At 38.6% G+C, this 25,633-nt stretch overlaps 1 protein-coding gene across 1 annotated transcript in view; it reads right to left on the reverse strand.

Moving 5' to 3' along the window:
• Window positions 1-25,633, reverse strand: part of Bank1 (B cell scaffold protein with ankyrin repeats 1) — a 260,238-nt gene that overhangs the window by 156,510 nt on the left and 78,095 nt on the right. Inside the window, exons 5-6 of the mRNA XM_021195807.2 lie at window positions 22,833-22,972; window positions 14,046-14,151 (exon numbers count right to left, since the gene is read on the reverse strand). Of these exons, the coding sequence (XP_021051466.1) occupies window positions 14,046-14,151; window positions 22,833-22,972 (246 nt within the window). The remainder of the gene's footprint in view (window positions 1-14,045; window positions 14,152-22,832; window positions 22,973-25,633) is intronic.

Consider the following 25,633-nt stretch of genomic DNA (forward strand, 5'->3'; position numbering starts at 1 on the left):
ACTCTCTTGGATATTAAGTTTTCATTCATGTGGAGGGAGAGGCCAGGTGGCCACTTTCAGACAAACCAGTGAGTCACATGCAGAAGAGCTTAAAAGACAGGTGATGCACATTTTAATCCCAGCTCAACCAGTAAATCTTCGCCTCTTAAAAATATTCCTTCAACCCTCCGTACCCCAGCCTCTCTATTTCTAAAAGTAGAGGGTTAGAAGTGAGGATTATAATAGCTCTAATATTATTCTACTTTATGCCAAACATGTTGGGACGGGGAGTTTTCTCTGGGTGTTAAATACAAAGAAATAGGGAAAAGGGCTGGGGAGATGGTATAGTTGGTAAAGTATTGGCTGCACAGGCAAGAGGACCTGAGTTTGAATCCCTAGATAACCTAGCACATTCAGAAGCATAAAAACACTCCACCACTAGTAATGCACACACACCATGGCCCCACTAGTAATGCACACACACCATGGCCACCACCACCAAATAAACAAACAAACAAATGAACAAAAACAAAGTCAGATGTGCCACTGCCTCTGTCTGTAGTACAAGCACTGGAGTACTGGTGAGATACAGTACAAGAGAATGAGTGGAACTTGCTAGCCAGCTAGTCCAGCCAATGGGTAAGTGCCATAAACCTTTGGATGTGTTTGTTCTGTCTCTGTCTTTCTTTGACTCTCTCTCTCTCTCTCTCTCTCTCTCTCTCTCTCTCTCTCTCTCTCTCTCTCTCTCTGCTGTGCTTTTTTGCAATTGAATTATCACTATTACAGTGTGCTACCATCTACTTAAGAGAAAAAGTTAAAAGTTGGGTCCATATTGCCTGTCCCTGCTATACCCTGGTAAAATGGGCCTGTTTAGGGCTAAACACTCAAGCATCACTATATTCTGAATATTATCATTATACCTACAGAAAATTCTAGCTCTCATTTCCCATCAAAGAAGCTTCTTTTTGCAATATCCCAAAACTTCTGAAAATTCAAAGAACATCTGATCATGGACTGGCCAGCCCTGACTGATATAATACACATCAAATTCTTCATACTGAAAGGCTCAAGACAGGGTGTAATAGGCAGAGGACCAGGATCTCTACTGCAAGATCTTATCTTCTATATAGAATAGAGAAATGATATCCAATTATCAAGCATACATGAGATATGAACTATGACATCAGATGACATACTAATGTGGACGTGGAAATTTCACAAGTACCCAGTGCTAGGTAAAGAACTACAGGAAATGAATGACTGCTGAGATAGTTAGCTCCCTAATTGGTTATAAAGTACCAAGGAATCTAGCTTTAAAAAATATACAATCAATGTTACATGGACTATCAAGTTGTATTAATAAATTTGTATGTAACAAGTTATAAGTATACTATACTTACATGTAACAATAATAATCAAAATGAAACAACAGAAAATACATAAAAGTAGGAGAAGGGTCTTGAGGTAAAGGAATGGGGTTAGTGCAAAGGGCAAGTGTGATATAATGAAGGGCTTTAAAAAACATCAGTGTATGAAATATTCTATACAAAAAAATGCTGATAAAATGTAGGCTAAACAATAAAAACTATTTGTCAACTTCCAACTTTGTATCTACAGTGTGTTTACTATAGAAGGATAAAAAAAAACAGGAGAACCAGGAACCACAGAAGTCTGAAAGCACACATGACAGTTGAGATCATGAGTGACCACATCATGTCTATCAAAAAAATTTAAAAAGTGTATTTCATAAATCTATGTCCATTAATATATAAAGTTCATATTTATTGCATATGTTTCTTACATAGACCTAGTCACTGTCTATCTACATAGAGTAATTTTAATCCAGCAACATTGGCTCTCTGGCAAGGGTTCACATCCAGAAACCTTCTAGGTCTATGTGATCTGGCTGGAATATAGACACGCCTTTAATTCCTCTGGCTGGAATACAGACATACTCTTTGTACACACCTTTAATCCTAAACAATGAAGGTAAAGTTAATTTGTAGAAGGAAGAAGTAATGTCTGAAAGTGATGCCTAATTGATAGTCAGACAAAATGACAAATCAGAGAAAGACTTGACAGGATGAGTCAGAGATAGGATACACCCAACTCTTATGAGAACAAATAGGAAAGAGAGGTGACTAAAGAGCATTTGAGAGTGAATCAGGCATGGAGTGCTCTCCATCAGTGAGTGCAGATCACTTGAATTCAGGCAATGTAATGGAGCTACAGTAGAGTAGAGTTTGCATAGTTTGTGCAGTACAGATCAGCAGAGGCCATTAAAGCCAGAAAATAAGGAGCCAGAAGATTAGAACAAATTGAGAGATTGAGTTTGAGACTAAGCAGAGTGATTCAATGAGAAGCTGAGAAAAGCCAGTTTGAATCAGTCAGTTTGGAGAGGAGTTTGAGCCAAAATAGCTGAGTTGATCCAGTTAGCCAGAGTTCAGAAATATCTAGAAAGGGTGAGCTTATTCAGCAATAAGCCTCTGAGACGACAATTAAATCTAGCAAATAAAAGTTATTTATATATACTTATACCTCTCTCTCTCTCTCTCTCTCTCCACATTTATTTATCTATTATCAATATATTTATCTATATATCATCTATCTATCATTTGTCAGTCTATCATCTACTTATCATCAATCTATTTATGCATCATTTATCATTAATCTATCAACTATCTCTCCTCCCCTCTCTCTCTCTCTCTCTCTCTCTCTCTCTCTCTCTCTCTCTCTCTCTCTCTCTCTCTCTCCCTCCCTCCCCTCTATCACCTATATATATCATCCACCTACCCACCCATCCATCTATCTGCCTATCTAAGGAAGTAAGGTGTACCAAAGAAAGGAAGGTAATTGTGGTACTTTGTAAACCATTACCTATCAGAATGAGGTAAAGGATGAGTTCTTCTATGACTTACTGCCTCTTTCTTATTCGAATAAAGCAGATTGAGTGTTCACAATTTTAGATCTTTTAGAACAGTTTAGAACTCTGAGAACAGTTTATCTTTTCAAGAAGTGAAAGAGGTGTTCAACTGTCTGGGCATGCCAGGATTTGTAAAAGAAATTTAGGTCTGAGCAACATTGCCTCACAACTACAAATAAAGAGGCTTCTTAGTTATTGGCTTATGCAGGACATGAATACAATGTGTGTTTCATTGCATTTGTTTTAGCTTCGGTGTGTCTAATTGAGGCTAACCTAAGTAGGCATTTTCTTTACTAAAATAGATAGTAGAGAGTTTATTTCCTATCAGCTGTTGCTAATAGCTGGTTTATGTTTCCTTGCCTGACTCTGACAAACCCATAGATGCTTATTACTTTTGACCCTAATAAACCTGTACTTTTGGTGCTGGACTTATAGAAGCAGAAGAGAGAGACTCAGTACACAGGGAGGTCACTGCAGCATCCTCAGAAGGCGAGAGGGCCAGAACATCCCTCTGTTCTAACAGATGCCAAGAAAAGAGGAAGAAGATAAACTAAACGGCAAAAACCATGAGATCTAAATATTTGATTTATTTCAACAAAATAAAAACCCATTTTTATATTTGAAGCTCAAATGTGTTTCTATCTATATCTATGGATGATGATTTATAGTTGTCTGTTGCCACTAAAGAATAAACAAACCTAGAAAGTTTGTACTAAGTACTAGAAATTTTGGGGGCATAGAGGTTTGTCCCAGAGGGTGGTATTTGCCATAGGATAAAATGGGTGCTTTGGAAACAATCACAGTACATGAAATGAAAATCATCATTTTGTTGAATTGGAAGATACAGTAAAATGAATAAAGTTATTTCAAATACATTACATATTAAAGTGGTGTGTATAATTTAGTCAACATTGTTACCTTGCTATAACATTTCCCTCCAAATGTGGGGACAATTCCCCATATCTCCTCTCTTTAGCTCCTCCTTGCTGTTGTGACCCCTAACATTCTGGAAGTATCTCCCATAGTGTACACGGTCACATTGTCTTTGTTGCTGCAATGCAGAACCGGCCTGTGGTGTGTCCTGCACTCTGGAACGGACACTCTCTATACACAGTTACTGTGGCCCTATAAGATTTGGTGCCAGTCTCCTCATCTGGGAATGCCACTTTACCTCAGGACCACAGAGACATGCAGGTCTGTGGGATTTCAAGATACTCTCTTTTACTTCTGCTGTACTGGAACATGTAACTTCCGGATGATTTTAGGACCAAGTCTTGTTTCTGGACGTTTCTGGATTGATGGCTTCTCCTTCTCTTTATAATGCATTCTCTACTGCTGTATACCAGAACCTACTGAGTACAGTAAAGCCCTTTCATATGTAGTCTGTTGTTACAAACTGTGAAGCTGAACCATGTAACTCAGGGATGATAGCTGGATTGGGGAATACCAGGCTACCCAAGGAACTGAGGTACCTTCATGCTTGTTTGTGTGAGGGATTTCTTCACAGATTCTCTTTAGTGTCCTTAGCCCAACTGACCATTGGCTACAAGTCAGCAATTGGAGTTCTCTATATTTGTGGGAACATTGCGAAGGTGGATCTTTCAAAACAAACATGTTTAGCTTTCAAGACAAAGTTGTTTCAACACCTTGTACCACAGAAGACACACAAGTTCATTTTATACCCACAAATTCTGGGACTTTCAGATGTAAGTTCAGTGTTGCTTGTTGGCAGTTGTCAGCAAGTACCGATACACTAGTGTGAATAAAAACTCTGGGAAGCAGAGCGCGTCTCATTGCCATCATTGAAACACCTGCTATTGAGGTAGAAGCAGAAAAGAAAGGGGTTCTGGATTGTGGTAACTTGACCTCTGAAGGCTGGAAAGCTCTCTCACCAGAGTTAAATAGGACACATGTGACTGTGCCAATCAGACTGATTATTAATGCTCTTGATAGTGTGAATTTTCTTCAGGCAACCCAATCTAGCCAAAGACAAACTCCGGAAGAGAAAATATTGGACAAAGAGAAAAAGGTTGCATAGTCTATGAGGTCTACACATCAAGAAAAGTGACTGGGTGGGTCAGCTGCTACTCAAAGGATGAAGTAGATGGCTCGAACAGTCTATCTGAAGACCAATCAAGTCACTCCAATGAGTCCTAGAAGGGCCAAATGCTTTCTTGACACTCAGTTGTGATGGAACCCTTTAAAGCATCTAAAACTCAAGATGCGGCAAATGAAATATTGAGACAGCAAGAATCAAATGCATTATGATGAGCTTTAGATTCACTAACAGACTGTAGTAAAGAATATGGCTTAAATTAAAATGAAGCTTTTATTTCAAATTCCAATCACCTTTCAGTGAAAGACATCATATCACTTGATGTATATGAGCTTGTCTTATAATTGAGAGTCCTGTTAAGTCATTTTCTGTACTTTCTTCTGAAGATTTGGAACACTTATGTCTGCCAGCAAAGTTGTGCCTGAGAGCAAGGCTGCAGGAGACCTTCTTAGACAAAGGAGGTCACTAGAGAAGTATAGTGAGAATTTTGGTACCTTAAAAAACCCAGTCCTGAGGTGTCCTCAGTTGGGCCCTTCGGTCCAACTTGGGAGGGAGAAAAAAAATCAGTCACAAGTGGGGAGGAAGGGAGGGACATGGGAGGGAAAGTGGATTGGGGTTGGAAGGGAGAGGGGAACTTGATCTGTTTATGGGGGTAGGGGAAGATGACTGAAGTCTTGAGGGCTAGCAGAAAGAATGGAAACAGGCAACCTTGGGAGGTAGGATGTAGGGGGACCCTCCAGAATGCACCAGAGACCTGGGAGGTGAGAGCCTCTCAGGAATCAAAGGGAGGGACCTTAGATGAAATGTCCAACAGTAGGGAGAGGGAATTTATAGAGCCCACTCCAGCAGGAAAACAGGGCATCAAGTGAGAGGGAGGGGTTGCCATCCCAGAGTCAAAACTCTGACCCATAATTGTTCCTGTCGGAAAGAACTGCAGGGATGGAAATGGAGAGGAGCCTGAGGAAAAGAAGGTCCAGCAACAGGCCCAAAGTGGGATCCAGCTCAAGCGGAGCTCCCAAGGTCTGACACTATTACTGAGAATATGGAGGGCTCACAAACAAAGGACCTATCATGACCACACTCCAGAAGACCCAACAAGCAGCTGAAAGAGTCAGATGCAGATCTTTGCACCTAACCAATGGTCGGAGCTGCTGACCCATGTGTTTGAATTAGGGAAAGAATAGAAGAAGCTGAGGAGGGTGACCCTATAGGAAGACCAGCAGTCTCAATTAACCTGGACTCCCATGATCTCTCAAACACTGGACAGTGTACACCAGGCAGCACACACCAGCTGATATGAGGCCCCCAACACACATACAGCAGAGGACTGCCGGGTCTGGGTTCAGTCAGAGAAGATGCACCTAACCCTCTAGAGACTGGAGAACCCACGGAGTTTCAAGGTCTGGTTGAGTAGTGGGTGGGGGATAGAGACATCCTCATGGAGACGGGTGGGAGGTAGGGAGGAGGTATGGGATGCGGAACAGTTGGAGGATGGATGGAGTGGACGAGGGGAATAAAATCTGTAGTGTAAATAAATAAATAAATAAGTGACAAAAAAAACAAAAGACCCCCCCCACAGTTTTGTTATGTAAACATGTGTTTGTTTTAATCCCAGGTATAGGATATATGGATATTTCATATTGTTCACAGTGGCAGACTTTGCCTCCTGGGTGCTCTGCCAGGTGTGTGGTTCTGCCAGATGAAGACAGTTTAGTTCTAGGGACTCTAGAGGGTATAAAAAGACCAGAGCCCCAAGAGAGGAGGTGTGGTTGTTCCTCCTACTGGTCCCTCCTCCTACTGCTTTGTCAAGTGGTTGAGAGAAAAGAGACAAGAAGTTGGAGATGTCTGAGGAGACAAAGATTGGATTTGCCCAAAGGAACTCAATGACTCAAATAAACGAGGAGTAGTCTAAAAGGAACTCGAAATTCCCTTTCCCCACTAACCTTCTTTCTCTCCTCCCTGGAGTATTGGAAGGGATTAGGGTGCAATAAGGGTTGGAAGAACAGTAGATGTATAAGGACCCAATAAAGTAGTAATATACATATGCCTACAGAGAAGCCTGTCCCTCAGAGCAGCAAAAGTCAATGTGTTGATATGATGCTCTGCATCCTGAAGAACAAGATTCAAGAGGCATAGACTATGATGGAAACAAGATAAATGTTCAAATGGATCGTTTCCCTGTTGAAAGGATGAATTTGCCTCTTCCTGCTGGTGGAGTGGCAAGTGATACTAATATTAGCCAGAAAGACCAACTTTCACGGGTAGAATGCATGATGATTCTAAAGCCACCTCTCAGGATAGGCCAATGAAGCTACATCTGAAGCTACCTTCTTGAGTCACCAGGTCTAAGGAGGGGACACAATGACAAGATCAGGCCAGATACTTCTCCTGTGAGGCCCTGAGGAACATCAAGAGGGCTTCCAATTTAAAAATAATTTCAAACATTTTTCTTCACATCATTAATTCTCTAATACATTCTTTGTTTTTGTTTTTGTTTGTTTGTTTGTTTGTTTGTTTTTTCAAGACAGGGTTTCTCTGTATAGCCCTGGCTGTCCTGGAAATCACTTTGTAGACCAGGTTGGCCTCGAACTCAGAAATTCGCCTGTCTCTGCCTCCCGAATGCTGGGATTAAAGGTGTGCGCCACCACACCTGGCTCTCTAATACATTCTTAAACTACGGAAAAAAATTTTAACATATGCACTAATGTTCATTTCTATTTGGTCTCTTATTATCATATTACACAATGGCTTAATGTTCAGTGGTCATCAAGATACACTTAGTGGTGATACTGTAAAACTTCTGCAAATTATTTAAACTATTATATATGAAGCAAGTTAAAAAGAAAAAACACACATGTATTCTTGTGGTGCGGCACAGGTACCCCTTCAGCAGAAGCCTTCCTAACACTGTGGCTTTGGGGAGCTGGGGTCATGGAGAGATGTAAGAATTCTGAGCTATTGGGCTGGCGAGATGGCTCAGTGGGTAAGAGCACCCGACTGCTCTTCTGAAGGTCCAGAGTTCAAATCCCAGCAACCACATGGTGACTCATAATCACCCGTAACAAGATTGATCTGATGCCCTCTTCTGGAGTGTCTGAAGACAGCTACAGTGTACTTACATATAATAAATAAATAAATCTTTAAAAAAAAAAAAAAAAAAAGAATTCTGAGCTATAGAAAGAAGAGTCATTTCTGAGCTTTTTTAGCCAATTTACTACTTGGTAATAGTGAGGTTTCGGAAAATGTCACTCTTTCATCAAATTTTGTCTTGTCCATCACTGTTTCTATACTTGCCAGGAAGACATCCAGCATTGATAACAGTTAGGCTTTAAGGAAAGAACTACAGAGAAAGTCTACATTTGTTACATGCCCATGAAACCAAGAGCAGAAGAGAAGTCAGCTAACACTACAACATCCATGCAGGGGCAGTCTTTTCGATGTAGTTTCCCTTCTACAACAACCATGCAGGGGTTGTCTTTCCGATGCAGCTTCCCATCTAGAACAGGTACCTGACTCAGCTCTTGATTTTCACTTAAAATCAAGTTACCTGCAAATGAGAACAGTCTCTTAAACTGTTAGATTAAAGTTGAAACATAATACAAGCCAACATGAGAAAGCATCTCTGACCATTCCACTGTCTTCATCCTTCCCCTTACAAGTTCCCCCATTGCCCTTGTGAATTGCCAAATTTGACACTCACATTTGGTCTCAGGATTTAGGTCCCTGCCCTGTTGTTTTCCTTTTTCTTTTTTAATCTCCTCCCCTTTTCTAAATCAAACAAACTTTTTCAGAAGTGCTTAAGGCAAGAGTGAATGTCTGTGGATTTTTCTGGTCGCAGCTTTTAGGTTCTTTACGATGCTAACAGGACTGCACCGAGGCTTTTCAGCATTACTGTATTGTCTCTGACCACATGTGGCAAGATTATCATTAGCTCAAGCTTTATGCCAGCCACTCTCGGGTCATCAGACTCTAGGCGGGAAAATGACATGTGCACTGGAGTGATGGAGAGATGTGCACTGGAGCAAGGACTCTGCTGATGACAGCCACGAGATATAGCTTGTCCCTGTAATCCAGAGGCCAGTAGGTTGCACTACAGACAGCGGTATCACAGAACTTACACTCCAAAAGGCCACCTGGAATTGTTTGCAACAAGGTAAAGTGCCCCAATATGATGAAGAACACTAAAATTTCAGCTTTCTTCTCAAAGGGTTTAGAGATCATATTGCAGATATATTTAAGCATATCTGAACAAAATTTAAATAATGTTCTTTGAAGAATTGTAGTTATAATAAAAATATGCACACATTACCCCCTCCCCCAAAAAAGAGCTAGGATTCTTGTAAGTGACTTGATATCTGGCATCCCAACATCACTTCTGTACTGTAGAGATTAAATGGTAGCACGGGAGCCCTGTGAGGAATTAAGTTAACATATGTAAAGCATTTCATCTCCGGTTTGGTGCAGTTTAACACAAGTCACAGGAGCTAGCTGTGAATGGGAATAACATTTGTTCTTGCAGGTTTGTTTTCTCATTCCTTCTCATTCCTTTCTCTTCCTAGAGGGAGAGGGAAGGTTGTTACTTACTGGGCTTAAATGAACCAGCTTGCATTTCTTGGTGGGTCTATCAGTCTGGGCAAAATAATGTAGTTTCTTTTTTTCCCCAAACTAACTGCTACTTTGACAATCAGCTAAATTACATTTCTTCCTGTCCATGATACAGAATACCCTGTATTAAACAGACTTTAGCAGTACTATGAAGAACATAAGGGGATGAAGGAATTGTGAACAACCAGAAGTGATTCAGAAGTCTAAGCAGCTGAGAGCTACAGAATATTTGCAGCAATTGCTCTGGCCCAGCCTTCTCATCACCACAGCTGCATTCTGGTGATGGGCAAACCAGGTGTGTTCACATAGAAATCAGAAATAAAGTAGCAGATCCTGACTCCTAGCGCTGCTCTTTAGAAATCTCGGCTTTAGTATCTTGTATACTGGTTAAAGCTGGTCAGTATAATTTCTTACATCAATTTCCCAGTCCACAGTGATCTATCCACATACTAGCAAGTCCCAAATAAATCCAGGACTCTCCCAAGTTTGTTTGAAATGTTTCTTGTTCTCCACCAAGTGCGAACTGTTTCCTTTTGGAATGTTTATTTTTCCAGGAGAAAAATTATTTATAAATGAATACAAGAGCATTACCAAGAGAAGATTGACACAGATTTAACCTCTTCTGTACATCTACCTTATTGTTACCCATCCACAGCTTTGTCTACTGAGGGTATAGCATAAAAATGAATGCCAAATGAGGAAGTATGCTGTCTAGAAAATGATGAAATAACTAAGATTGGCTTGAAATAAAAAGCAAGAGTTACATTAGTGATGACTCTTTATTATTTTCCTATGCAGTCTTCTTTTAAAGGGGAATTTTAGGAAATTCTAGATTCAGTTTCCTGACTTCTTTCATAAATAAAATGCCGAGTCATCACTAATGTAACTCTTGTTTTTTAATAAACACAGATGTCTATGGGTCATCCTGACTTATAGGTATGTCTGTGTTGAACACATTTTCAGTCTCTCATGGCTACATTCTCCTCACAATGCTCTGGCCTTCTCTTTATCTTAGCTAAAATCTAAAGACACAAACAATACATCTTTAATAATGAAACATTTCACCAGTGAGTTGGAGAACTGTTCTGGGAAACACACCCAGGGTTATACCTGCTTTGATGTTTGCCTAACGTTCAAATATGTTTAGTGTCTTACTCAAAACCAGTGTTTTCCCCTTAGTATTCTTAAGATTAATACTATGTAAAGAAGGGCATCTCGAACCTTTTTATCAATCCAACATGAACATGATGAGAGACAGGTGTGGGGTCTTTAAGAGGAGGTATTTTGACGATAGCATGGAAATAGAACTTCACTGTCAGGAAGATAAGTTGTTTTGTTGCTAAACAACACACCCCCAAAACATTTAGGAGAAAGGGATTTGGTTTAACTTACAGTTCAGTTTATGATCAAGGGCGACTCAAGGCAGGAACTGAAGCAGAGACCATGGAGAAATGTGACTTGCAGGCTTGCTTCTCTGGATTCACAGCTTGGCTTTTTATGCAACCTAGGACCACCTGCCCAGGTGGCACCACCCATACGCATCATGAATCAAGCCGCATAGATGTGTCTACAGGCTAATCTGATGGAGGCAATTTCTTTACTGAGGTTCCTTCTTCCCTGGGTGACTATTTCATGTCAAGTTGAGCAAAACTCAGAGTGGCGCCTGGACTGAATCACATTCACATCTCTCTTGTTATTTTATTGTGTTTATTGTATTATGTTCATTTGTATTTCATACAGGAATTATTGTGTCATAAGTTTTATAGCACCTCATTTCCTAAGTATATTCAGCAATAAATCTGAATGAATTATGTTATCAATTGTCTTCCTTTTTCAGCCTTTTGAAAAAAAAATGTTACCTTATAAAATGTTTTATTTTAATTAAATGTTTTAATTAGATAATTTTCGTCAAATTCTAGTTATGGATTCCAACTTGCATTAGCCACCATTTTTATAACTTTTTCAAAGACAGACTAATAGCTTTTCGATGTCAAGATAGAGTGAGTGTGAGGATAGATGGGTTTTCTGGTATGTTTTTAAATGCCTGAAGGCAGGTAAATGTGTCTGTACTTAGGATAACCTGGGAGTGTAACCTCTGATGATGCCCAGTGTCCTCACTAATTTTTGTTGAGCATGGCTTAGACTGTTGCACAACAAAAGTTCTGCAGGCAATTAAAGTATTCAGCCCTTGATACTCAAGCAAGGCCTGAGAGCTATTAGCACCATCTTTATCTATGTTTATTAGAAAGATATTTAAGACAATCTTACTGTGTCAGAACCACACATTCAAAAGTTGTGATTCAAACCATTAAATATTCTCCATCAAAGAACATATAGGACCAATACTATTGCACCCTTTCTCACTAATCAAGTTGTCTTTATTTATGAATGAAATACCCTGAATACCAGGAGAAGAAGAGGTTTAGGTTGACCTTGGTTTAAAGAGACAGGGAAGGGCTACGATTCCCCACTCCAACTGAAGCAGATGTAGCACTTACCCTAGAACCCACCCCCTCCCCCCTTTGGCCTGATCTTCAGAGTCTCAACTGCCTTTCAACATCAGCAATTTGGGAACTAAGGCTTTAATCAGGGATGCCTGAAGAACATTCCAGATTCAAGCTGGAACACACATGAACTCAAAAATTCTCATTCTTTTAACTTTATTTAGAATTCTCCTATGAAATGAAAGACCTAAGGTGTTCTTCCCCAACTCTATGACTCCCATTTCATAAATCTAAACAAAGATAACACTGAAAGAGTTTATTCCAGTCCCATCTTCACATTTGTGCACAAACTTTCACTCATCTAGAATTCTGCTTTCCTTTCTCTCCCATCATTGTGACTCATCATTTGTTGCCTAAAGTCCTATCTCTGAAGCAGACAATGAAAATTAGCATATATTTTTCCCTGATAATGCCATAGACCAAAAAGTGTGCTACATTGTTTAGATTATCACCTGAATATTATCTTGTTTTATTATAAGTATTTTGAATAAAAAATCATGCTATATTCCTTTTCTGTCCTAATTTATTACCTTATTTTGTAAGTGAATTACATAATTAATCCTTTTCACTACTCTTACATTTTAAAAAGACTGCATGTCTCTGGTGTTTCCCTGTAATAGACACCATGATTATTCAGCTATTCACAAATTTAACTGCTTCACAATCAGCTGGGCTTTGGGATTCTCGGTGCTGCCTTGAAGCCTGAATGGCTCATACTACATCTGCTTAAGAGGCATAGACACGAGCCAGAAAATGCCTTAACCTTTACATGATAATATGCAAACAGTATACTTCTCATATTGCTTAGCCCTGTGCCTGTCTCAGTCACCACTGCATCTATCTCATATCTCAGTGTTTACAGATGCTGGGTAGTAAATGAATTAGAAACATTCTTTCATTAAACTAAGCAGGAACTAAGTATTTCTAAAATAGACCATGAAGTCACAGTAATATTTAGCTATAGAACTTTAATAGGTAGCTCTTATATATCCTCATATTTTTATATTTTTGTATCATAATAAATAACTAATAATTATAGAAAGTATCCATTAAGAGGCCAGTGTGATGACTCAGAAACTAGTGTGACTCATACACAGAGCCATGCCTCAAAATCTCAGTTCCTTTCTTCAGACCCAGTGGGAGAGAAGAAAATTGATACCCACAAGTTGTCACCTGATTTCCACACATCATACCCACACAGATGTACAAATAAGAAGATTTAGAATTTTTTTAAACAAGGAGACCTCCGTTTTGTGAAATAAAAAACCTATAATTACTTAAAATTTATAATTCACACATAACTACTACAAACATCAGGCAAAACCATCTATTTACATACTGTTATGTATATCTGTTATTCAATATCAAAATAATAAAGCCAGCAAGACAATCATGATTAAATTAATTTCTAATTCTCACATTAATATCTGTGTCAAAATTTACATAACCATTGATCTAAGAATATTAGGTTATTTCAGTTTTGGGCAATTATAAACAATGATGTTATAAATAAAATTCATCACATATGTCCTTATTCAAACATATCCTTATAATAAATATTAGGAGGTAAGACCACTAGTTTTAGAAACTACACACAGCTGTCCAACATGTAATAAGTACATGGAATCATAAATGTTTGAACTATTGGGGTTCACACAATAGATCAGTAGATAAAGTGCTTTGTGGGCAAACCTGGGCTACAAGTTCAATCCCCTATGTAAAGGTAGATGGAGAGAACTGACTGCTCAAAGTTGTCTTCTGCCTCCTGCATGTTTACATTCACATGTATACATCACACATTAATGCATACACAACTATATACTAATAATCCATATTTAAATTTTGGTCTACTTTACTATGTCTTCAAGAGTAAGTAGTTATATAAAACAATAAGCTGCTCCTTTGGCTATATCATTTCTTAAGTGGTTGCAGAGGTTAGAATATAATAAAATCAATGATACCACTGAAAAATACTCACATTCTTTTTGAGGGTACATTTCAGTTTGGAGATGTTTGAATTCATAATATGGTATCTCATGCTTGAATATAGATGCAAGAACATTATCAAGTTCTTCGACTTTTTTCTGTTTTCAAATGAAAAGGAAATTTAAAATTAGCCAAGGGGATGCTCATATCCCAGTGAATGGCCCTGCACTAATAAACATAGAGGTAATACTAACTAGACTTAATGGGTTATAAACATGAAAGATATGATGTTAGGAGTGGGACATATTGGGGGAACATGAGAATTGGAGATGGGAATGGGGGTATATGTGATCATATTTCACCACACACATGCACAATAACAGGAAAAAAAAAGACAAAGGAAAAGTTGGCAAACTCCCCAAATTAGGGAGTTGAGAAGTTGGTAGCATGATGATTCCAAGTTATGCATCCTTCCTCCCATTTTCATAGCTATAAATTAGTGATGCCCCCGGTCTCCATGAGTGATAACTCTTAGTTCAGTGGGGGACAGCTGGTACAGAAGCCCATAACTGGCCAAAATGCTAAGAAAAGTGGATTCTGGAATGCTGAGGCTTAAATGAGACAGCTCTATGCCCAGTCCAAAGGCTCAGGAAACATCCTAGAACAAGAAGCCTGGAAGATGTGCATCTGAAAGATGTTTTCCGGATATGACATAGCCAATGAACTCAGGAAAACACTGCAGCTATGGGGATCTGCACAAGATTGATCAAGTCAACATTTCATCATGGATGGGGAAGGAGTCCATGAGGTCTCACTTCTCCATGATAGACTACTGGCAGTTAACAGTTGTTGCGGGATGGGTTATCATTTCTTTAGCAGAGAAGCTGCACATGTGAACATAGAAAGTGGGAGGCAAGTGGGATAATGGGTGACTTGTGGTATTGATAGGTATTTTCAGCTACACTGATTCACTTGCATTCAGGAAAGCAAGAACTCTAGAGCTGTCTTCATATATTTCATGTCTAAAACTCTCTCACAACTACATATGGTGATAAGATAGGTTAGAACCTGTCTTGTGGAGCAGTGCATCCCCAGCTTTCATCAAAAAGCGTCTCCTTGCGCTAGATGGTAATTAACATGGAGGCTCTCAACTCGTCAATGTACAGAGAATAGACTGGGAACTTCTCAGTCCCAAATGGGGCATTCATAGTACAGTCTGTGCTGGACAGTTTTATGTCAGCTTGACACAGAGAGGAGAGAACCACAACAAGAGGAATTGTATTAAAAGGTCACAGTACTGGGAAATTGAGAGCACTACTTCAGTTAGAAAATCTCTCTCTGTCTGTCTCTCTGTCTCTGTCTCTCTGTTTCTGCCTCTGTGTCTCTTTCTCTGTCTCTCTGTCTCTCTATCTCTGTCTGTCTCTCTGTCTCTCTGTCTCTGTGTCTCTGTCTCTGTGTCTTTCTCTCTTTGTCTCTCTGTCTCTGTCTCTGTTCACCTCCAAGAAGTTTTGAAATTAATTTAGAAAGCATTATCTAAATAGATAGGTCTTAAGGAAAAGCAATATATTCTTCTTAGTCAACTTAATTTTTCTAACTTTTGAATGAGTCATTTCTTAGCATTGTAACCATGAATTCTGAAATAATCATTAAGTTCAAGGCAACCTAAGATTTATTTCAAATTTTGTATGTCTTGCTGATGAGTTATTTATAGAATTCTCCCCTTAACTGACTTGCAAATAGTATGGCAGGAAAAAAGTTTTGAAATCTTATTTCTCCAGTTCTGATTCATGAGTCTAAGAAATATATTACTGATACATATCATATGTCAACACTAATGAGTAACTGTGAAATATCCAGTAACTACTATTTGTTTTTCTCCAAACTCTTTGATGGAGTTCTTAGACATCAATGAAATGGAGTCACCACAACCTAGACAGAAGTCTGCACAGTACTCTATGGAATGAGCTTCTCATGCTGTCTTTTCTCTGCTTAAACAAATGTATCAATCTGTTTTCATTTCAAAAAAATGTAAACTGAAAGCACATAGCTTTTAAGGTATTTGGAATGTAAGTATTGCTACTATAATACAGAGAGGCAAATGGACAGTGGCTTAAACACAGCAGAGGCCTGTGCCTTTTAAACATAGAAACTAGCAATTACAGCCTAGGGTTAATGTAGCATCTCTCTGGGACTGAGGACCTAGGCTTGTGCTAGGAGGATTAACTGCTTTCCATTGACTTTACAGTTGATGACTGCTTATCAGTGTCTCCTATGTTGGCCTTTCAGACAACCAATTCAACAGTGCCAGGAAAATATGACTACCTGATAGAATGTTTCTAAGTTTGCATCTGGCTTTTTATGACACACCACGCCACTGAATTTTACTTAGACATACAACTGTTTGCTGGATGCAGAGAAGAAACTGTAATATTTGTCTGCTTGGCTAAGAATGTTAGATCATAATATAATTAGTGATAGTCATGAGAAAACAGACTAGAATCTAGAGACCATTTTATCATAATCATAAACTAAAACCCAAAGGCACTATCTCCTCCTTATCTATTACCAATAGTTTGTAACAACTTATCACTAAATCTATAACAAAATAAGACAAGAGTTTAAACAATTATAACACTAACATATTCAAAGAAGTATCTCTTGAAAATGGCTTATAAAAGGATGGTACATTTTCTTCTTAAAGGAGTTTTGGCACATTTCTTTTGGCTTGCTTGGAGAGCCATTTTCCAATCCTGTGACAGCATTGGTCTCATTACTCCTGTTCCTACAGTCATTATCTTTGACCATAATCCTTCAATGGCCTCTCATTTTCTGCTTCCGTCAAAAGCATTAATATTTCAGCTATGCTCCACTAACTCCTCAAAAGTCTGTGCCTGTGTTATGTTATAATGGCTGTTGGAACACAGAGCTGTAATTATTTGGTGATTTGAGACTGGAAGGGAAGCTTAATGTGTACCATTCTCTGACCCCTTCATTTATTTGCCCAACAAAGTGGATATCAAGCAATCACATGCCTAGCAATATCTGTGGTTCAGACGATGAAATGGAAACATGAATAGGTAATTTTGTGCTTTGGAACCTTGAATATAATGACAGACAATTTGAGAAATAGTGTACATCTTGGTGTACACTAAGCTAGATGTCATCAGTATTATGAAGAGATACATTAGGAGATTATGGGAGAATGTCACTGAACAAAATACACTGGAATTAAAAGTTTGTGGATAAGTTAGAATGAACTAAGTGAGGTTAGTGAAGGAGAAGAGAAGATGTCTGTAAAAGAGATGTGCAAAGGCCCTGTGGCAGAGTACAGAACCTGGCCCAAGAAACAAAATAACACCACACCTGTTAGGTATAGGAAGAAGAGGAGTGAGATTAACTTGAACAGAAAAGTAGAGTCAGTGTCTGCAAAGCTATATTGCTCTTGTTAAACATTCTCTATGTGTATAAGTTGAGAATATTTGTATCTGATATGGGTGTATACATATGGAAGCTAGTATCCAACACTGGTTGTCTTGCTCTGTTGACCACCACCTATCCATCATTTTCAGAAAGGGTCGCTCACTGAATCTGGATCTCATCTATCTGACAAACTCCAATAATAATAATAATAATAATAATGATGATGATGATGATGATGATGATGATGTTATATTTATTATTATTATTATTATTATTATTATTATTATTATTATTATTTTCAATCTGGATGTGGGATAGTCACTAGCAGAGAAATGGAAGTGTGAAGGTGGCAGCCATAGGAGGCTGAGTAGTGGGTACACAAAAGCACACACTGCAGAGGTAAGCTCTAAAATCCAGCGCACAGTGCAGTGGCTGAAGCTAAGCATAACCTATTCCATTCTGTGTGAAGGTCATGAGGAGCGGAGCCAGTGGTGTGCGGATGAGAAATGATCTGGAGGAGAGAACGCTCATTGCCTGCATCTTATCAGTATGCACTGGACACATTGGAATACCACATTATGCCACTCAATGTGTATAATTAATAAATTTTATTTTAAAAAAAGACACAGAGAGCCTCCCATATTCTCAAGTCAGATCACTTGAAAGGAGAATTTTTATAATATAGCAATTGAACATTTCATCTGTGAACATAAAACTTATGGAATATTTGTGTTTGAAGAAACCTCAGAGAGCAAGTGTTCTAGATTCCTCATTGGACACCCGAAAAATTCTTTTACCGTGAAAGAAACTCATCTTCCTCAAACTAAGTGGTTGTTATTTTAATAAGGAATTACAATGCATGCTCATGATCAACCCAAATCTCTGAAGCTGCTCAGCCAATAGCGAAGTGCAGAACTCGTGGTTCATGGCAACAGTGAAACATGAAGAAGAATTAGAGCACAATTCTTCATCTGTCTGGGCTAACACACTTCTGAGTCAGTGACTGCATGAGCAGCACGTATTCGGGGGGCTACTTTCACTTCTCTCACTACTTTCTTTGCATACTGGGTTGCTAGTTTTTCACTAAGGTATTCAAATAATATTAAAAAAAAGAAGGTGTCACTGAGTTTTCTTCATATTCTGAATAAATGCTAGTTGTGACCCATACAAAAGGACGTAACTGGGGAAAAGATGGTGGCTTTACAAAGATGAAGAACATAGCCAAGTTTAACCAAGTGTGATGGGTGGGGAGGGAAGAATAGTACTGAAATATAGTTTTACATAATGTGAACACATAGCAACCTCAAAAGTGTACTAAGTTGAATGGTGATCTACTGAAGAAACATGGAGGAATGCACTGACAAGAGATGGTTCTGGCAAAGCTTTGCGACCCGTTATCATATGCATAGAAATGAGTTTGACTATTCCTGTCCTTTGAGAACATCAAGCTGGCTGCACCTGAGCATTCTGACTAACGCCAGCGCTGCTCCCTGCGTTTGCACCCTGCATCAAAAGGGACTGGTGAGAATAGGAAGGTTGGCACTGACCTAAGACTGATAAGGGTCTATTGGACATTTTAGAAAATTACTAGAAAGAGAAGGGGTTCCCAGAAGAGAATGTTCAAAAGAAACAATTCCGAGCACAAGCTTAACTGGGTAAAGAAATTCCCCCTTAAGGAAATGAATAGCATAAGAAGCACACTGAGTGAACGTCCACAGTGTTAGGTTCCCAAGTCATGAGCAAGATGACTAATAATTGCTATATTCTTTTATCATTTGACCTGGTTTCACTTATGTACTGATTTCTTTTAAAAAGATGACACTTTGCTTTGTCCCCAAGACACTTGTGTAAATAGGACGAAATTCTCCCAGGTTTTAATTATCTTGGTGAACGAGAAATTGCAGTATTTTTATCTCTAATATTTGAATCTTAATTATCCCCCCAAACTAAGTTTAGATATTTCTTTTCATTTGAAGAGCCCATGCTGTCTGTTTTAAGTGATTCATTATGAATTGAGCCTTTATTAGGCTTTGGATGGGATTTTAGTATTTATCACTACAGGAAAAAAAAAATGATGAACTGACCTAAGAAGTAGATCATTAAGTTAATTGAGGTAAAGTGTTCTAAACCTTAACAGACATTACTAGAACAAAACAAAAATCAGCTCTTTCATTAGTTCTTTATGAAAACTCATAGAATGATTATGTTGCCCCATTGTTCAATAGCCTTTAAGTATCATATAAAGTCTCTTATTGTGAGTTCTTGGAAAACTGAAGAACAAAACCCACAGATTTCTCATTAACTACTCTGCCCTCCAACTCACACTGGGTTTAGATGCCCAGTAGCACTTAAGTGGCTATAGAAGAATCCTGTTAATAATTTCAGGATTACTGAAATCATAGCTGACATTGAACCATGGGAGAACTTTACAGCAGATTTTACGATATGCCATTTCAGCAAAGCAGGCAGGGTGTTGACAAACCCACATTGGCTGGGACATTTTCTTACAACTAAACAATAATTATGGTCAGTATGATTATAATGTGTATTACATTTTGAATAGTGGTATTCAACTGGCCATTTGCAAAGTATACAAATTATTGGGTTTCCTGACAGCATCATAAAGAGGGAATAATCACTGTAGTATTCTATCTGAACTCACAAAAGCAGTTTATACCTGACTGACCTTAAAACATACCAAGTGAATGTCTCTGCAGTTCTTCCTCTAACAAATGTAGGATCTTTCTTAGAGTAAGTTTACAGATAATGTGTGCAGATTGAGAGAACCCCAGTCCACATGCAGTCTATGCTCTAGGGTATGGGACTAAAGCATGGCTATTCTTTCTAGCCTATGATAGAACTCTTTTTTTCACCTTTTTTAAAAATTATTTTCTTTATTTACATTTCAAATGCTATCTCAAAAGTCCCCTATATCCTCCCCCCGCCCTGCTCCCCTACCCACCCACTCCCACTTCTTGTCCCTGGAGTTCCCCTATACTGGGGGATATAAAGTTTGCAAGACCAAAGGGGCCTCTCTTCCCAATGATGGCCGACTAGGCCATCTTCTGCTACATATGCAGCTAGAGACACGAGCTCTGGGGGTACCGGTTAGTTCATATTGTTGTTCCACCTACAGGGTTGCAGACCCCTTCAGCTCCTTGGGTACTTTCTCTACCTCCTCCATTGGGGGCCCTGTGTTCTATCCAATAGCTGACTGTGAGCATCCACTTCTGTGTTTGTCAGGCACTGGCATAGTCTCACAAGAGACCACTATATCAGGGTCCCTTCAGCAAAATCTTGCTGGCATGTGCAATAGTGTCTGGGTTTAGTGGCTGATGATGGGACTCTTGGGCTGGCCTAAGGCCCAATGTGCTTGCCCAGAACCCACCTTGCTTGTCTTAATCCACTAGTATTCCCTGGGCTCTGAGTTTAGTAGCAAAATCTTCACATCTCTTCCCATTTAGGTACATTAATCCAAACTCCCATGTCTTGCTTTGCAAGTGAGAAGTTTGCTGTCCATAAGCTAGACAAGCTCTGTCTTTGGAGACTCAGTGTACATGTTGATTCTGATATTCTGTCTTCTCTGTACAGGATTCTGGGCTTGGGGGGATGGGAAACATTATAATATAGCCACAGTCTTTTCTCTCTCCTCAGACACAGGGCCAAAATACATTAGAATTTTTATAGTTTTCTAAAATCTTCACATTTATTTCAAGCAACAGTGGAAATCATAACTTTCACATTATTTTATTTTAAAAAAATGCATCCAGAATTTAATCCACATTAAATTTTCACTATATACTACCTGCCCCCTGGCATTAAACCCAGTGCAGACATGTATTTGGAAACTACTTTACCAGCTGTAGATGCAGAATACTATATCTTCCCTTTATTAGGTTTTAGTTACGAATAGAACTTTTAATACAAGACAAGGTAGACTTGACACAAGTAAATGAAGCCATCCCGATTTTAAGCTATTATGTTTGCACTTGTTTTGTGACTGCAATATAGATGACCTGTCAGCTGTCTTCAGAAATGGTATTTCACTCTCTGTTCTTTTCTAAGACAATTGCCTTTTCCACTGTCCTAAAACGCACCACTCACAAAGAAGAGTGCTGAAGAAGAAAGAGTGGCACAAAGTCAGTCAAGCCTCCAGTGTCTGTCACAAAAGGCTCTTGGCAGCCTGTCAGCATCACTGTCATTGACAGTTTCTCTGCAGTTCTCGAAGGACTTGTCATCATGGTAAATGTGAAGATCACACTGTTTGAATGAACCAACCCTCCCTCTTCTTCCACTCCCTCCTGACTTTCTCTCCCAACAAGCCAATTAAGCAAAGTTTATAATTCTAATTGCCAAGTAGAAAAAAAAAATAAACTCAGCCAACCAAACGAAAAGAACAACCCCCCCACAAACTTCTGTACTTCCCATATAACATCAAATCTTATAAATTTTCTATTTCACATTAAAATATTTATTTCATATTGAAACTCCATGGAACAAACATATAAATGATACATTTAAAGCCCAATTTCTTCCTATTAAAAGTAAGTCAAGTTTTTTTTTTAAATCAGAAACCAAACTAATAAGCTTTTTGAAAAATTTTTAAGATGTTTTCATATACCCAACACATAGGAAAATGTGCCAAGTTTGGGCAATCCGTCATGAAACCCCCATCTCTGAGCAAGATTCCGTCACATGAGAGGAAAGGCCTGGGGGTTAGGGTTTTTTCTCATGCCATGGTTGATCTGATTCTTTGCTTGTTGTTTTTTCCTGTGTAGCCCTGGCTGTCCTAGCACTTGCTCAGTAGACCAGGCTGACCTCTGAACTCATGGAGATCAGCCTGCCTCTACTTCCTGAGTGTGCCACTACCTCCTGGCCAATCTAGAATTTTTAATGAACGTGGATGATTTAATAATTTTTACTATCAGGTAACAGTAAGAAATGAAAGCCAGAACAATCTAAAAATGTCCACGTGAAAGTACATGCAAGATTCATTCCAAGAGCTCCCTGTTTGGTGGTAACTTGGGCGGGCTGATGGAGTCTCAAAGCCTCAGATACACAGACTGATTTTTTTTTGTTTTGTGCTGTTCACATCTAGACAAAGAAATTCATTTCTCACTGGTGCACCTTGATTCTCTCTCTTCCATTATCCATCTGCTCTGTAATCAGTTTAAGTAGAACCTGTCCCGATAGCCGTGTTGTAATGGACAAGCTGTCTCTGGGTGGCATTATCAGGAATGACTTGACTGAAGCAAATTAATTTGTCTATATCTCTGCACCTCAGAGGGTGGCTCCTTCCCTTTGTGTGGATATCCATCCATTCACATTCCACTAAACCTTACATCAAATCAAGACTTCTCTCTTCCTGCATTTTCCCCTTAGCATGTACTTGATTAGCTGGCTAGACAGATCAACTTACCTGGCACAAACTCTTGCCCGGGTCTGACACTCTAAATGGACTTTCTGTTGCTTTTGCTGCTGAACAGTATTTAATCTCTGTTGTGGCCTTGATGATTCCATCACAGTGGATATTGACAGTGACTGAGCCAGCCGGAAAATCTTGCAAAACACAAAACAAGAGTTAAGAGCAAAGTATAATGCACACCAGGGTGTTTGTTTCAATTTTATGAAGAAGAAATACAATTAAATACATGCAAAGTTTCGATAAATTTTATGTTGAGGTAAGATTTATTGGAATTCCAGGCAATGTAGCAATTGAGTAGAGAAGGAGAGATCCCGGGGAAAACAAGTATATCCAAAATCTTCAGGATGCTCTCTGGGTACCCCTCCATCCATCCCTGCTTCCCTGCTTCCCTGCCTCCCTCCCTTCCTCCCTGACTTCCTTTCTCACTTCCTTCCTCTCGCCATTTATACATTTTTCCATCTGTCTAACCTCTTATCCATCCATCCATCCATCCATCCATCCATCCATCCATCCATTGCCTTTCTGTAAACAAGCTGTTCAAAATGACTGACAATCTGTACGTTGGATTCTACTGTGATAAACCAACAAAATTAAAATTACATAAAAACCTGGGGTCTTTCATTTAAAAAAGTAAAAAATAAACAATTATTTCAATTAAAAAGTAGTATTTTAATGTAACATATTCAAGTAAAATTTGAAGGATAATAGTTTTTACTCTGTCATTGAGATATTACTCAACTTCTCCTGGAATACGTCACTCAAAATCTGGGGTTCAGAAGTATAAGGAAAAAACCAACATCCTGAACAGCCATGAATGTTTAACTTTCTTAAGCATTCTTAGCAAGTCATCTTGTGAAGAGTAAAAGTACCCCCTCATCATTTAGTTCAGATAAATTCAAAGCCAACAGAAGAATCTGAAAGTAAACAAGATCAAGGAGCTAAAATTTCCATCTTCGCAGTCTTGAAAAGATGTTTTACTTGTATTATATAATGTTATGCACCAGAAAGCATCACTATTTTTCCCCCAAAATAGACATCCAATGAGAATAAGAAAAAACACAGCAGAGAGTCAGCATTGTAACATTACATCTCATGAGCTAATGTGGGACCATGTGGTTCAGAGGAAGTTGGTATTGCTAGAACCAAATAAAATTAGTTTCAGTTGATTTTTATGTAATTGGTTTCTGCTTAATGTATGGTTTCAGATTAAAGCATTTTAAAATTGTTTTCCAGAAAAATAATACCCAGAAATCATAAACTGAACATAAATTTATTTATCAATTGTTTCTTTCCCGTGAAGTCAAACACAGGAAGCAGGGTCTCCCGACGCTGCTCTTTTCATGAGAAATGAAGTTATAAGTCATCTTATCTAGAGCATAGTTTCATAATTAATAAAAAGAATCAATGCTCTTGTTCATGCATTACATATTTCTTTCAACTTCTAATTAGTATCCCCCCTGCTGTTAGGATGTTTCTTCCTGGTGTTGTTGGTACCAGAGGAATATATGTTTCTTCTGCATAGAAATTAGTTAATATTTCTAGTTGAAAACCTTATCATGTTTTTTAAGATTTATCTATAGGCTGGAACTATAGTAATTTCAAATTGCTTTAGTCATTGGAAAAATTTGGTCCCTGGGAAAATCGAGTGATTAGAGAACCATCAAATTATTGAGCTGAAAGGGTGGGTAGATTCCCTAACTAGATGCATTTCCTCAGGTAAAAAAAACTAACCCCTATGGTGAAGGAGATCAAAGGGAAGGAAAAGAGTGTGAGAATTTTCTTCCTGGTACTGGATTATTTTTCATTGTTGACAGCTGAAAACATGTGGCACTGGTGGATTTTTTTTTTATTATAAAAAGTCAAAAATTCAAAATTTACTGATTCAGTTTCTAAGATTTAGCTCAGTTCAAATTGCACAGTTGAGTGACACTGAGTGGCATCTGTCTTTCTCTAAATGATTTGCTTCACTTAGTGTTTTTTATTTTCCTTCAACTTGTCATAAATATAGGGTTGCATCTTTTGTACGATTGAATAATATTCATACAAATGCACATATAAATTATACATATCTTTTTACCTATTTCTCTATTTCAACATGACAGTGCAGGGTCCTCCTTCATAAGGTGATTTTTTTTTCCAGTTACTTTTATTGTTTAACTTCACTTTAATAGTCATTCTATAATCTCATATTCCAGTTGACTGATAACTTGGGACTAGAGGGAACTTTATGGGCTTAGTAGGCTTTTACAACCTGTTGCTTCTAATATCTTTTTTTTAAATATTAGATATTTTCTTCACTTATATTTCAAATGCTATCCCGAAGGCCCACTATACCCACGGTGATTTTATTCCCTTGGGGAATACCCCTGATTGGAATAGTGAGGGCAAAGGTATTTTCAACTTCATAAGGAGGTTATCTTTCCACAATGTTGAATTGTTACATTCTCAGATATTCTCCTCCCCACATCCCTTAGGGCTTGTTACTTTATGTCTTTTTGATAATAACCATTCTGATGTAGTGAGGTGGTGAGGGTGCTGGTTGCCATTGTACTCCCTGATGACTTGAACCTTTTACCTCCTATGTGTTGGTCACTTCTTCTTTTCTGTATCTATTTATATGATTTTCCTACCCTTTTGTAATTGAAAATTTATACTCAATACTTTGATCACAGCTTGCTCCTCCCCACCTCCTCTCATCTCTTTCCTTCCTCCTCATCCATCCATCTCTCTGTCTCATTTCTTTCTTTCTCTCTCTCTCTCTCTCTCTCTCTCTCTCTCTCTCTCTCTCTCTCTCT

The sequence above is a fragment of the Mus pahari genome, chromosome 4 (genome assembly GCF_900095145.1).
Source record: "Mus pahari chromosome 4, PAHARI_EIJ_v1.1, whole genome shotgun sequence".
NCBI classification, from domain to species: domain Eukaryota; kingdom Metazoa; phylum Chordata; class Mammalia; order Rodentia; family Muridae; genus Mus; species Mus pahari.